At 42.3% G+C, this 14,742-nt stretch overlaps 1 protein-coding gene across 2 annotated transcripts in view; it reads left to right on the top strand.

Moving 5' to 3' along the window:
- The first annotated feature begins 4,833 nt into the window (after positions 1 to 4,833).
- The window catches only part of samd12 (sterile alpha motif domain containing 12), a 127,161-nt gene continuing 117,252 nt past the window's right edge, over positions 4,834 to 14,742 (top strand). For both annotated transcript variants that reach the window (XM_059646323.1, XM_059646324.1), the window contains exon 1: positions 4,834 to 4,952. In XM_059646323.1, coding sequence (XP_059502306.1) covers positions 4,940 to 4,952 — 13 coding nt within the window. In that variant the 5' untranslated portion in view covers positions 4,834 to 4,939. The remainder of the gene's footprint in view (positions 4,953 to 14,742) is intronic.

The raw sequence follows: 14,742 nt of genomic DNA on the forward strand, positions 1-14,742 counted from the left end.
TTCCTCACATGTCTGTTGTGTGGTCTGATGTGAGAGGGAAAGGAAATTATGAGGAAGTGGCATGGAAGACACGAGGGCATATGGCGGGAATCTGGGGCTATGAGAAAATCTGGCAGAGTATTGGGAGTATGCCAGAGGGCTATTAGCTCCGAGAGTTACACTATCAAATGAGAAAGAAGAAAATCAAATAATGTCTTAACATGCACAAAAACAAAAAAATTATATAAAGGCAAACTGCACAGTTGGATACTTCAGAATAAAATACTTCCGTTCTCAGTGCTGTAAGATCTCCAGAATCTCCAGCTCCATTTACTAGGACATTGGCCCAGTATTAATGATGAACTTTAAGCCCTCTCAAACACTCACCTGCTCATTCATCCATCTATTTCCTTGTCCACTTCATTCCCAAATGCCGCGTTAATATATTCTCCATCTGGGCAGATCACACCTCATCTTTGAAACAAGCATCAAAATATAAAGTTCTAGCAATCTGCCACACAAAAGACTTCCCCACTCCTTAAGAATTGAATCCACACATGGTTAATCTAAAGAAAAAAAAGCAGACATGGACTTTAGTAACCACATCAAGAATGGTAGCTAATCCTTTAAGTACACATTAAAACTGTCAAATGTATGCGTACAAACCCTTGCTGAGCTAGGGAGCTCAGGGTCTTTTGAAACTCAGCTACGAATTCATGATTGACTCAGTTGTCACACTATACCATTGCAACTCAATGGAACTTTACGACATGGCAAGTGTTGAACCATGTAATGAGAGGGGGATGGGTAAACAAAATCTTTATAAAATGTAATTCAGTTATAAATTTCCACTAAAAAAAATCACTCAATACAGCCCAGTAGCAGTCCAGATCCTTAAAAGTTTCAGTAGGTGAAACTGCAAACAGTTGAAACCACTCAACGATGTTTAAGTAAACATCATGAAACAGATAGCTGTGGTTAGATGACTAAAAATGGCAGTCAAGCAGTTGGTTCAGATGTTTTGAGACAGTCTTGGTTGTTGGAAATCTCATCCAAGTCTTATTATGTATTCTTGGCTAAGAGACCATTTGACATTAGAAGCGCTGTATGTTGGCATGAATGTCAACAGGGCCATGGAGATGCGGGAGGAGGAACATACTTTACTATCGGAGATGGGGAAGGGGTAAAATCTGACATGGAAGCTGTCTGGGCTCATAGCTTGGTATGAAGATGACGCTTTCAAAACATTCCCTCATCAGGACTATTTTTGGAACACCTCTCATTTTCTGTGGACTACAATACTTTTAAAAGCTTGTGTCCATGGAACTTACAAAGCAGTAAGGAATAACTATCCTTACAAAGAAGCCAGCAACATCTACTGATGCTGAGTACAGGCTGGAGGATTGAAACTGCTCGTACCCTTAAAAAAAGCTTCTGAAAATTGGAAAGCCTGGAAATGGGGTCAAGAATCTTGTAAGGAGTCACACCTGGCATTTTAGAGATAATGGGAACTGCAGATGCTGGAGAATCCATGATAATAAAGTGTGAAGCTGGATGAACACAGCAGGCCCAGCAGCATCTCAGGAGCACAAAAGCTGACGTTTCGGGCCTAGACCCTTCATCAGAGAGGGGGATGGAGTGAGGATTCTGGAATAAATAGGGAGAGAGGGGGAGGCGGACCGAAGATGGAGAGAAAAGAAGATAGGTGGAGAGGAGAGTATAGGTGGGGAGGGGATAGGTCAGTCCAGGGAAGACAGACAGGTCAAGGAGATGGGATGAGGTTAGTAGGTAGGAGATGGAGGTGCGGCTTGGGGTGGGAGGAAGGGATGGGTGAGAGGAAGAACAGGTTAGGGAGGCAGAGACAGGCTGGACTGGTTTTGGGATGCAGTGGGTGGATGGTAAGAGCTGGGCTGGTTGTGTGGTGCAGTGGGGGGAGGGGATGAACTGGGCTGGTTTTGGGATGCGGTGGGGGAAGGGGAGATTTTGAAGCTGGTGAAGTCCACATTGATACCATTGGGCTGCAGGATTCCCAAGCGGAATATGAGTTGCTGTTCCTGCAACCATCGGGTGGCATCATTGTGGCACTGCAGGAGGCCCATGATGGACATGTCATCTAAAGAATGGGAGCGGGAGTGGAAATGGTTTGCGACTGGGAGGTGTAGTTGTTTATTGAGGTCATGGCTGAGCTATGCCCAATTTGATATAAGCTCACAATTTTCTCACATCCTCCAATACCTTCAGTTACCAAAAGTCTACCAATTTTAGATCTAAATTAACAATCAGTTGAGCATTAATCTGGAAGAGAGTTTTGAACTTCAACCACCTGCTGTGCAGGTAATTGTTTTCTAGTTACACTGCTGAAAGATCCGACTCTAATCTCTTTCCACTCCTAGTCCACACAATCCCACAATGGAAATAGATTTTTCCCAAAATACCAAATGCTCCCCCTAATATCTGATCAAATCATTCCTTATCCATCTAAAAAACAGTTCATATTAACTCACCTTGCAATGCAACCATTCGACTGCAGGTTAAAAGGGACAAACCCCCCTCCATTCCCTCCAAGGCCAATGTAACCTTTCTGAGAACAGCCTCAGGGTGAAGGGACAACCTTTTAGAAATGAAATGAGGAGGAATTTCTTCAGCCGGAGGATGGTAACTCTTTGGAACTCATTGCCACAGAGGGTTGTGGAGGCTAAGACATTGAGTGCTTTTAAGACAAACATAAATAGGTTCTTGATTAGTGAAGGCATCAAGGATTACAAGGAGAAGGCAGGCGCATTGGGTTGAGAAACATATTAGCCATGATTGAATGGCAGAATAGACTAGATGGGCGAAATCATCTAATTTTGCTCCTATACCTTATGGTCTAATTTGTTCCAGTTCTTTGTGGATAATCTGACCAGGGCTGTGTGGAGCTGAATCACGACCTTCACACACTTGTCTATCATCTAATTGTAAAGGCCATTTCATTGGAATTTTTGATTATTTCCTTTATGATATTTTAGTGCTCTAAGTATCTAGATCCCTGGGATTTTTTAAATTTATTCACTTGTGGGATGTGGGTGTTGCTGGCTGGCCAGCATTTAGATGCGAAACATTAGCTTTTCTGCTCCTCTGATGCTGCTTAGCCTGCTGTGTTCATCCAGCTCTACACCTTGTTATCTCAGATTCTCCAGTCTCTGCAGTTCCTACTATCTCTGAGCATTTATTGACCATGCCTAGTTGCCCTTGAGAAGTCTCTGACTTGCTCTTCTAGCCATTGTGTTTATGTGGTGAATCCAGTTGAGTTTCTGATCAGTGGTAACTCCCAGGATATTGATAGTGGGGGATTCAGTGATGGTGACACCATTGAATGTCAAGGGGCAGTGGTTAGATTGTCTCTTATTTGTGATGGTCATAGCCTGGCACCTGTGTGGCACAGATGTTACTTGCCAGTTGTCAGCCTAGGCCTAGATATTGTTTAGATCTTGTTGCATTTGGACTTGGACTGCTTCAGTACCTGGGGAGTCATGAATGTTGCTGAACATTGTGCAACCATCGGCGAACATCCCCACTTCTGACCTAATGATGGAGGGAAGGTCATTGATGAAGCAGTTGAAGATGGATGGTCCAGGGCATTACCCTGAGGAACTCCTGCAAAGATGTCCTGGAACTGAGAATGACTGGTCTCCAACAACTACGGCCATTGTCTTCAACAAAACCAGAAGTTGCTGTAAACGATCAGCAGGTCTGGCAGCATCTGTGAAGAAGAAAAAAAAATCAGCGTTAACGTTTCGGGTCGGGTGAACCTCCAGTTCTGAGGAAGGGTCACTGAACCCGAAACGTTAAGTCTAATTTTTTTCTTCACAGATACTGCCAGACCTAGAGCATTCCAGCAACTTCTGTTTTTGCTCCTGATTTACAGCATCCGCAGTTCATTCAGCTTTTATGACCACCTTCCCTCTTGTCAAGCATGACTCTAACCACCAAGGAGTTTGCCCCCGATACCCATTGATTCCAGTTTTGCTAGGGCTCCCTGATGCCACACTCAATCAAATGCAGCCTTGATGTCAAGAGCTGTCACTCTCACCTTACCCTCTGGGATTCAGCTCTTTTGTCCATGTTTGAACCAAGGCTGTAAATGAGGGTCAGGAGCTGAGTGGCCCTGGCCACTGGCAGAATCCAAACTGGGCACCAGTGAGCGGGTTATCGCAGAGCAGTAAGCTCAAAACTCGATCATCACATGGCTTTCAAATGACAATTACCATGAAATAAGTTACGTAATTTACTCGGCTCATCTCCCTCTCCGTGGGTAAAGATGCAAGTACTTCAAATGCCAAGAAATTAATTCTAAAATCATTTCAGAATGGAATTAAATTAAAATTTAATAAGTAAGAAATAAATGTGAAGAGCTGAACCCTGATCAAGGAGTTTCGTGGTTTTTTTTGTTCACTTTAAATTTTGAAAAAAAATGGTCTTTTATCTGCCGCTCTCTGTAAATCGGTCACGTCATTGCTCGCAATAGAAAATGCTTAAGATGACTACACAGTAATTGTGTGCATGAATTTTCAATGACATTACAGCCGTGCTGTGCCACCCTCTAGCCTTAGCAACCTGCTACATTTCAAAGCACATTGGGAATTAGAGTTCATCTCCATAACATCCTAATCAGCGCCAGAGCAGTGTTGTGAAGGACTTTATCACTCTCCCAGGGGCTTCTGCGCTGTCGATTTTGCTGTTTGCATTGTGAAGAGTGGGATGCGCTCGCTGCTGTTCCCTTCCGCCTCTGTCAGTGACTGGGAAGTGCTGGAAGGAGACTACAATTCCCAGGCTGCAGAAGCACATGCGCCGTGCCGCCCTGTGCAGGTCGGAGCCGAGCAGTAGAGAGGATTCTGTATGGGGGAAGAGTTCCTGCGCTCAGGACATGACTGTAGGCACACTAAATGGATACTGTTGGGATTAAATAGCCGCTGATATAATGGCAGTGGAAGGTGAGGTTGCTCGGTTATTATGTTTTGTTTTGAAAAGCAGGACCAATTGACTTCCTTTCAGCTAAAGCAGGGAAAGATAACTCCAGCTGACGAGCCCGCTGACTGGAGCTAGCTTTCTCTGTGTCTCTGCTCGCCTCTCATTCAGATTTAATGGCACGTTTGCTGCATGCTCCAGGAGGGATGTCAGCGTGAGCTTTAATGTTGCTCTGTGTTTGGAGCACCAGCAAGCTAAAGATGGAATTATTTTCCTTCAAAGAGCAAAGTCAGCTATTTGAAAATTTAAGGCTGTGTTGTTAAACTCTGGGTTGTAAACGCGTTCGTCCAGTCCAGGTAGTTCGCGTAGGGCAGAATTGTATCTTTGGCGCTGCGATCTTTCTTTAACCTCCATTGACAATGCTTGGCAAATCTTTTATGGTGGAGATCGTCGATGTTATACATTTACGTACTTTGTGAAATGACCTTGCTGCTAGTGTTTGTTTATAAATAAAACCAGGTTTGCTAAATATTTTAAAGGGGACAGCGACCCTTTTAATACAGTGGAAAGTCATTGAAAAACCAAAAGGGATGTGTCAGCTACCTATTTATTTCAGTTCATTACCTCCTTTTAACTGTAAAAATTGTGAGGATCTTCTGTTTGAACATAAGTGGCATACCTGGAAATGGGAAGATCTTAACCTGTTTATGTGCAGCAATTTGCTGCGACCTGTTATGTCTTTTAAAGTTTAAAAAAAGGTTAAATTATCGACTTCTTTTGTAGTGTCTTCTAGCAGTCTACTGAATCAAATATATCTTCTTTCCAATCTAACATTGCACCTCCTGTGAGGTGGGCTCAGTCTGTGCCCTGAAGCGGCTCTGTCCTTTTAGCGGGACAGAACTCAAAAGCTGAGAAAATTGTATAGATTCTTGATTAGACTGTGCAGATGAGGCAATCTGCAGTTCGTGGTGTAGGGGGGAAGCAAATATCTACTAGCTGGGCACTGATCCTGTTAAAACTGGCAGTGCTTATCTCCTGGATTGGCATTCTGCTGCCCTCTACTCTAAACAATATAATCAAAAACCTGTGGACTTACTCAATATTCTAGCTAGCACTGCCACTAACACACACACATATCACTTAACACTAATGCCTTTGAGTTGGAAATATGTAGATCCCAGATTGTAGCCTAAATCTAAGATATACTCTTATGTAATAGTGGAAAACACTATTTTATATGTGCCATCTGTTGTTTAAGTTTTTTAAATTGTTTCTCTAATGGATGATAAAGGTTCCACGTCACTGTTTAAGGAATAGAAAGTTTTTTGTGTTCTGTACCACATTCCTTCTCTTTGTTTATCTAAGGCAGATAAGTCGTTCATCTTTCTTTTATGATATATAAATCATGATTGGGCTTTCTATGTAAGCCATTCCATTTTCACATTTTAAAAATTTATTCTTGGTATGTTGGTGATGTGACAAAGCAACATCTAAAGTAAGATAGGAATAGAACATGGTCTAACTTTGGTTAGACCGCACTTGGAATACTGCGTCCAGTTCTGGGCGCCCTATTATAGGAAAGATGTGGATGCTTTGGAGAGGGTTCAGAGGAGGTTTACCAGGATGCTGCCTGGACTGGAGGGCTTATCTTATGAAGAGAGGTTGACTGAGCTCGGTCTCTTTTCATTGGAGAAAAGGAGGAGGAGAGGGGACCTAATTGAGGTATACAAGATAATGAGAGGCATAGATAGAGTCGATAGCCAGAGACTATTTCCCAGGGCAGAAATGGCTAGCACGAGGGGTCATAGTTTTAAGCTGGTTGGTGGAAAGTATAGAGGGGATGTCAGAGGCAGGTTCTTTACGCAGAGAGTTGTGAGAGCATGGAATGCGTTGCCAGCAGCAGTTGTGGAAGCAAGGTCATTGGGGTCATTTAAGAGACTGCTGGACATGCATATGGTCACAGAAATTTGAGGGTGCATCCATGAGGATCAATGGTCGGCACAACATTGTGGGCTGAAGGGCCTGTTCTGTGCTGTACTGTTCTATGTTCTATGTTCTATGTTCTAGAAGCTGGCTGTGATCCATTTTGTTGAACCACTGAATCCCATAATAGTTTTACATACAGAAATGAGGAAATGAGCAGTATTGACATCAGGAAAGTGTCTCTTATGGGGACACTGTCACCTCCAGCATTCCTGCTGCTGTTCCTGGTGATAAGTATCACAGCAAGGGCACAGCTGGAATAACCTTGTTGAGTCACTGCTTTGTATTCTGTCATAAATGTAGTGTAGGGGCAAGTATTGGATTCAAAAGTCATTGGCAGTTCAAGTGAGTAGCTCCCTTTTGAGTGGTATTCAGTTTCATGATGTTGTCGCAGGATGTAAATATTCAGTCACGTGCTTGATTTAATCCTCATAGATGCAGTAGATGTTTGAAGCGATAATGCCCTAAGCCAACTATTGAATTTCATGTGCAATTATATTTTAAGTTAAGCTTTATTCTGAAAATGTAAAGCTGACATGTACGTGTAATGCTATTTTGACCAAACTTCCCCCCCGCCCCCCCACCTTTCTTTCTCTGCATTTTCTCCCTGTTATGTGGGGCCACCTTCATACAATCATCTTCATATCAACAGTCATTATTTTGGATTTTACTGGGTGGTTTTCCAGTAAGCTGTCCTCCTGCGTCAAAACCTCCCATTTTTCTAGGCTAAGGACTGGAACCAATGCACGTAGACTAGCCCTCACTAAAGACAAGGTCTTTTGTAGCCTCTTTCTGAAGTTGGATTTGCAACTCTAGCCACAATGGCACCCTGTTTAGGAAGTAAAGTCACTAAAACCAGACATGGTAATCTTGCTATTATGTGCAAAATAGTGAACTAATTTATGAGTAAATTTTAAAGGTTGATCTGTCTGATTTTATTGAGTGTGTTAGATATTAAAAGTCTTTAGATACTTTCTGAGTGTCGGTAGGGTACTATGAGAAAATTAGTGAAGAAAGAACTATCTAGACTGCGCCTCATATACATTTAATTTTTTGACACTTTCTTTTCCATCAAGATCATTATTGCACTTAGTGCCATTTGACAACAGCAGCTTTCAGAGCATGACATTTTGTAATGAGACTGTAGAACTGCTCGTAGGGGTTTTTGGTGTTTTTTTTCAAAATTCTTGTACATTGTTTCTGGTTCTGCTTTTTTTTTAAACAGTAAGAAACTTGCTGAAATTTATGATGAGCAATTCTACCAGAGTGACCTTTACAAAGTGTATCAACTGACCTGCCATTTTAAGTCTATAACATAGAACAAATATGCTGTGAAAATTGTATTTTTGCTGCTCAAAATATTGATTGGGAAAGCTTTCCAGCATTTTAAACTAGCGCTTTACAAACGTTTTCTCATTGTGACAGCATGGTGAGGCTTAAAAATTGTTCCAGCCTCTCCAGTGAGACTTGAGAGAGCTGGGGTAGAAAGAGAGGGAAGTTAAATGCAGTGTGGTGGGATGGAAGGCAGGGATGTGGCAAGGGATAGATATCAAGAGTGGAGATGGGATGGGGCAGAGACTGGAGGGTAGGTGTGGCTCAGAGAGTGGAGGGAAGCTAGGCAGAGTAGCAAATGAGGAGGGGATAGTGTCAGTGAGGGGACAGTGGGGAGCTCCAAAAGCAGGTACCTATTACTGTAGAAGAGCAGCTGTTGAAACTTGGTCAAAATTCCAAGGGAGCCATTGTGGACTCTGAGCTCCTGATCCCAAAATTTCAGTTCATAGCTGGAGGCCTGATGCCCAATTTTGGAACCCCTAATTAAAACAGACTCGCTAAGCCTACAAGGCACAAAAATATGTCTGAAAATTGTTTGAGTTTTTAAAAAGTATCTTGCCTCCATAATATTATACTTTCTATTCTACCAATTTGCTCTGAAGTAAAGTGGGATTATGTGTTGAGGGGATGTCAAGTCTTTTAATCTTGTACACACATCGGGATGCATTCTTAAATTACTGCCATTCTACTCAGAATGAGAGAATTGTTGTGATCCCAGCTGGTGGTAATACTGGACAAGTGAGGTTCCAAAGTGAAATCTGGCTTGATAGCCCATAAATTTTATTTTTGCAGTTTGGTCACTGTAGCAGTCAGGCACTGAATACAGGATTACTAGATCCAGGAGCAGAATTAGGCTACTCAGCCCATTGAGTCTGCTCTGCCATTCAGTCACAGCTGACATGTTTCTCAAGCTCTAATCTCCTGCCTTCTCACCATAACCTTTTGATCCAGTTACCAAGCAAAAACCTATATGGCTCTTTCTTAAATGCGCCTAGTGACTTGGCCTTCACAGCCCTCTGTGAGTTCTGTAGATTAACCACCCTCTGGCTGATGAAATTTCTCCTCATCTCAGTTTGAAAGGGCCATCTCTTCACTCTGAGGCTGTGCCTTCAGGTCCTGGTCTCTCTTACTAATGGTAACATCTTCTCCACATCCACTTTATCCAGCTCTTTCAGTATTCTGTAAGTTTCCATCAGATACCACTTCGCCCTTCTGAAGAAGCTGCAATCTACTTTTACAAAAGAGTATCAAAGTTTATATTCCATATGTGTGAAAAGTCACATACTATTATGCACTTTAAAAAAAACTATGTGAAACTGTCATACTACAAATATCGGAAATAAAGATTTGCCCTACTTGCCTTCAACAACAACCTTAATGTACTCAAACCTCAGTAAGGCTCGTGCTGGTTTTACTTTAAAGTTTCTCATTCTGTAGCATGGCTGTACTTGGATTCTTTCTGGATAATGTCTGCATTCACTTGATGCTCTCTTCTTTAATTAATATCTATTCACAAGACCCGTAAACTGACAACACAGCTCACTTACTTCCTCACAAGCATCCTTAAATGTCTCTTCAGCTTTTGTTGGTGGAGCTTTCTCTTACTGATATCATAAACGTCTAGACCTGCATTTCTCCTGCTACCCTTACAGGCCATTTCTCCTTGAATGACTTGCTTCTGTATGGACTAAACCAGCATACTCATTGCCCTTCTGGATGGTTCTGTCTTTCAAACTAAACTGGTTTCAGTTTCCATCTCCCTCTGCCATAGGATACCTTATTGCTAGGCAATGGCCTCAATTTCTTTTCTCCTAACCTTTCTTTATCTAAAGCACTGAACTGTTCAACTTGAGGGTTTTTTTTAAAGCATGACTTTAAATGAATTTAAACAAATTTCCAGGCAATCCCTGCTCATGCATTCACTGAGTGTGTCTTCTTTATCGTACATAATACAGAAATACAAATCAAACCTAAGGATGATAATGGTTCTTTTCATTTTAGATCCCAAGTTTCCAAGTAATAAGAACATATCTCGAATTTTTGTCTTAGATCTATCTTAGCTAGGTTTGTAGCTGCTTTCTTGCTTTTCAAACCATCCCCCGTAGAGTGGAATTGCCTTTTGTACAAAATATTTTTGAATTTACACTGGTATGATTACAGGTTGAGTTTCTGCTAAGCACACTCTGAATGATCACAAATGTAAAATCCTAACCTGCAGAATAGAAATTGTAACAAAAGCAGAAATTGCTGGTGAAACTCAGCATGTTCTGAGGAATTGCCACGGGACTCGGGTTTCTTCCCTCAGATGCTGCTAGACCTGCTGACTTTCACTGGCAATTCCTGTTTTCTTTCAGACCTTCAGCCTCGGTAGTTCTTTGTTTTATAGAAACTGTTACTTTGTCTACTTTACAAAGTATCCATTGATGTAATGAAAGGTGGTATAGTTTTATAAATATCGCTGAAAATTGTTTTATCACAATATATTTTTAATGTGTTCCACTGCTTGTAACTTGATTTACAACTTCTGACAATGACTTTAAGAAACTGTCCTGAACAGTTTAAAAGCATTAATCCGTTTTTTTCTAAATGAGGTACATTTTATGAAAGGACACTTTAAGTGGGCCTACTAACATTAAAATTCACAATTTCAGCCTGGAATTGTGGGCAGGCTGATCTGAATTTTAAAGATGCATAAAAAAATCACAAAAAACACAGCACGAGTCTAGTTGCATTCAAAACTTGCTGATCTTTTGCACTGATTTTGCATAAATTATTAGTATAAACAAGTATCGATGCTTCTGTTTAACATCCGCTTAACATTCTTTTGCATCTTTGTCTTCCTCCTTCCCATACCCTCTACTCCACTCGCCTAACACCTGAGGTAGATTGATCATCTTTGTATGTCTGCAGGTGATCTGAGTGTTATGACACAACTGATTTATGTTCATTCCCAAATTATAGGGTTCAGAAAAGCTTTATAAGGATATTGGCAAGTTTGGAGGGTTTTAGCTACATGGAGAGGTTGGAAAGGCTGGGGCTTTTTCCCTAGAGCATCAGAGGCTGATGGGTGACCTTATAGAAGTTTGTAAATCATGAGGGGCATTGTTAGGGTGAACACTCAAAGGTTTTTCTCTCCTAGGGTAGGGGAGTCCAAAACTGGATAGCATTGGTTTAAGGTGAGCTGGGAAAGATTTAAGAGAGACTTGAGGGGCAACTTTTTCATGCAGAGTGTGCTGCGTATATGAAATGAGCTGCCAGAGAAAGTGGTGGTGGCTGGTACAATTACAACACCTAAAAGGCATCTGGATGGTTATATGACTAGGAAGGGTTTTGAGGGATATGGGCCAAATGGTGGTGAATGGGACTTGATTAATTTAGGATAACAGGTTGGCATGGACAAGTTGGACTGAAGTGTTGCCATACTGTAGATTTACATGACTCACCCCCAGGGTTCTTATGGTGTAAGGGTAGTGTCACTGCCTCTGAGCCAGGAGGCCAGAGTTCAAATCCCACATTCCAAGGTGTATAATAATGTCTTTGAACAGATTTAATTAGAAAATATTTATCCCTCTCCAACCAGACTTAAAGGAAATAGTCTAGGTATGTCATTTAATGTCACCTTTGCCCCCACATGCCCACTAAAACAGAATTTAAAAATCCTGCTACCTTGGATGAGCCAGCATTGTCCTTTGTAAAAAATTGAATTCCTTTGCAGCTAATTATATGGCACTTTGTCGAAGGGTCATACATAATTAATCACAGTGTGATCAAGCATTTGACAAAGTTTCTTCAAAGTTAAAAGTCAATTTCTTGAAGTTGTCTGGTGTGATTTAAATTCCTCCTTCAAAAGCTTGTGGCTTGGAGCCTCTGTTGCAAAACCATTCTTTTCAAGTTAAGGAAACAATTTATGGAGAAGGCTCGGAAGGCTAAGTAGATAGGAATGAGGAAGGCAGTTCTACTCACCTTGCCATAAGTTATTTTTAAAAAAGAAGCTACACCTCTCAGTCTCGTCTTCTGACTTTGTATTTTTTTAGCCTTCATGACAGGCTGATAGATCTATTTTCAAGTATTAATTATGTTCTGTAAAGTCCTTTCACATCACTGCTTTATTTAAACTGGTTTCAACTTATGCTGCATATACTATTGTACTTTAACTTAAGATACTGTTCAAGAGTTGCCTTTTTCTACATAATCTTAAGATTTGATTTATTTTAGTCACGTGTACCTAAGTACAGTGAAAAGCTTTGTTTTGTGAACTGTCCAGGCACATCATAGCAAACAAGGACATACAGGGCTTAGACAGATCTAGGCATACAAGGCTACAGCTGCACAGGAGGTGTGCAAAGATAGATCAACATTAGCAATCTGCTGTCATATTTGACCTGCCTTAATTGCCTGTCCCCTCTCTGTGGTCTAGCTGAAAAGTGCAAGTTTCTCCAATGTTTCTGAATAATTGAAGTACAGATTGGGAGCAATTGTTCCACAGAAAGGGCACAGCAGACATGTGAAGGCTGTTTAAGGAGCAGTTGTTGCGAGTAATTGTATAAATTTGTTCCTCTGAGACAGGTAAGAAGGGGTAAGATTAAGGAGCCTTGGATGACGGGTACAGAGGTGCTTCTTGTCAAAAAGAAAAAGGCAGCGTACGTAAGGTGGAGGAAGCAATGGTCTAGCACAGCTTTAGAGGATTACAGGCTTGCTCGGAAGGAGCTCAAAAGTGGACTGAGGAGGGCCAGGAGGGGGCATGAAAAAGGCTTGGCAGGAAGGATTAGGGAGAACCTGAAGGCATTTTACTCATACGTGAGGAATAAGAGAATGATCAGGGAGAAGGTAGGGCCGATCAGGGATAGCGTAGGGAACTTTTGCTTGGAGTCTGAGCAGATAGGGGAAGCCCTAAATGAGTTTTTTGCTTTGGTTTTCACTAAGGAAAGGGACATTGTTGTGAATGAGAACTTTGAGGAGCAGGAAAACAGGCTTGAACAGATCAAGATTGAGGAAGTTGATGTGCTGGAAATTTTGGCAAACATTAAGATTGATAAGTCCTCAGGGCAAGACCAGATTTATCCTAGGTTGCTCCGGGAAGCGAGAAAGGAGGTTGCTAAGCCGCTGGCGAAGATCTTTGCTTCCTCAACCTCAACGGGAGTCGTACCGGAAGATTGGAGGGAGGCAAATGTTGTTCTTCTTTTCAAGAAAGGAAATACGGAAATCCCTGGAAATTACAGACCAGTCAGTCTTACGTCGGTGGTCAGTAAGGTTTTGGAAAGAATCCTGAGGGATAGGATTTATGACTATTTGGAAAAGCATAGCGTGATTAAAGGGAGTCAGCATGGTTTTGTGAGGGGAAGGTCATGCCTTACAAATCTTATTGAGTCCTTTAAGGAAGTCGCGAGACAGGTTGACGAGGAACGAGCGGTGAATGTGGTGTACATGGACTTCAGCAAGGCATTTGATAAGGTTCCCCACGGCAGGCTCATTCATAAAGTCAGGAGGTATGGGATACAGGGTGATTTGGCTGTCTGGATTCAGAATTGGTTGGCAGACAGGAGGCAGAGAGTGGTTGTAGATGGTAAGTATTCTGCCTGGAGGTCAGTGCTGAGTGGTGTCCCGCAGGGCTCTGTCCTTGGGCCTCTGCTCTTTGTAGTTTTTATAAATGACTTGGATGAAGAGGTTGAGGGGTGGTTTAGTATGTTTGCTGATGACACAAAGGTTGGAGGTGCCATTGATAGTATCAAGGCCTATTGCAGGCTTCAGCGAGACATTGACAGAATGCAGAGCTGGGCTGAGAAATGGCAGGTGGAGTTCAACCTGGATAAATGCGAAGTGATGCATTTTGGAAGGTTGAACTTAAATGCTGAATATAGGATTAAAGGCAGGATTCTCGGCATTGTGGAGGAACAGCGGGATCTTGGTGTTCAAGTGCATAGCTCCCTCAAAGTTGCCACCCAGGTGGATAAGGTTGTTAAGAAAGCATATGGTGTTTTGGCTTTCATTAACAGGGGGATCGAGTTTAAGAGCCGCGAGGTTATGCTGCAGCTCTACAAAACCCTGGTGAGACCACACTTGGAATATTGTGTCCAGTTCTGGTCGCCCTATTATAGGAAAGATGCGGAGGCTTTGGAGAGGGTGCAAAGGAGGTTTACCAGGGTGCTGCGTGGACTGGAGGGCTTGTCTTATGAGGAGATGTTGACTGACCTCGGACTTTTCTCTCTGGAGAGAAGGAGGAAGAGAGGTGACCTGATCGAGGTGTACAAGGTAATGAGAGGCATGGATAGAGTCGAGACTTTTCCCCAGGGCAGGATTGACTGCCACGAGGGGTCATAGTTTTAAGGTGTTAGGGGGAAGGTATAGCGGAGACGTCAGAGGGAGGTTCTTCACCCAGAGAGTTGTGAGCGCATGGAATAGTTTACCAGTGGTAGTCGTGGAAGCGGAGTCATCAGTGACATTTAAGCGACTGCTGGACGTGCACAAGGACAGCAGTGAATTGAGGGGAATGTAGGTTCGGTC

Source organism: Stegostoma tigrinum, chromosome 5 (genome assembly GCF_030684315.1).
Source record: "Stegostoma tigrinum isolate sSteTig4 chromosome 5, sSteTig4.hap1, whole genome shotgun sequence".
NCBI classification, from domain to species: Eukaryota; Metazoa; Chordata; class Chondrichthyes; order Orectolobiformes; family Stegostomatidae; genus Stegostoma; species Stegostoma tigrinum.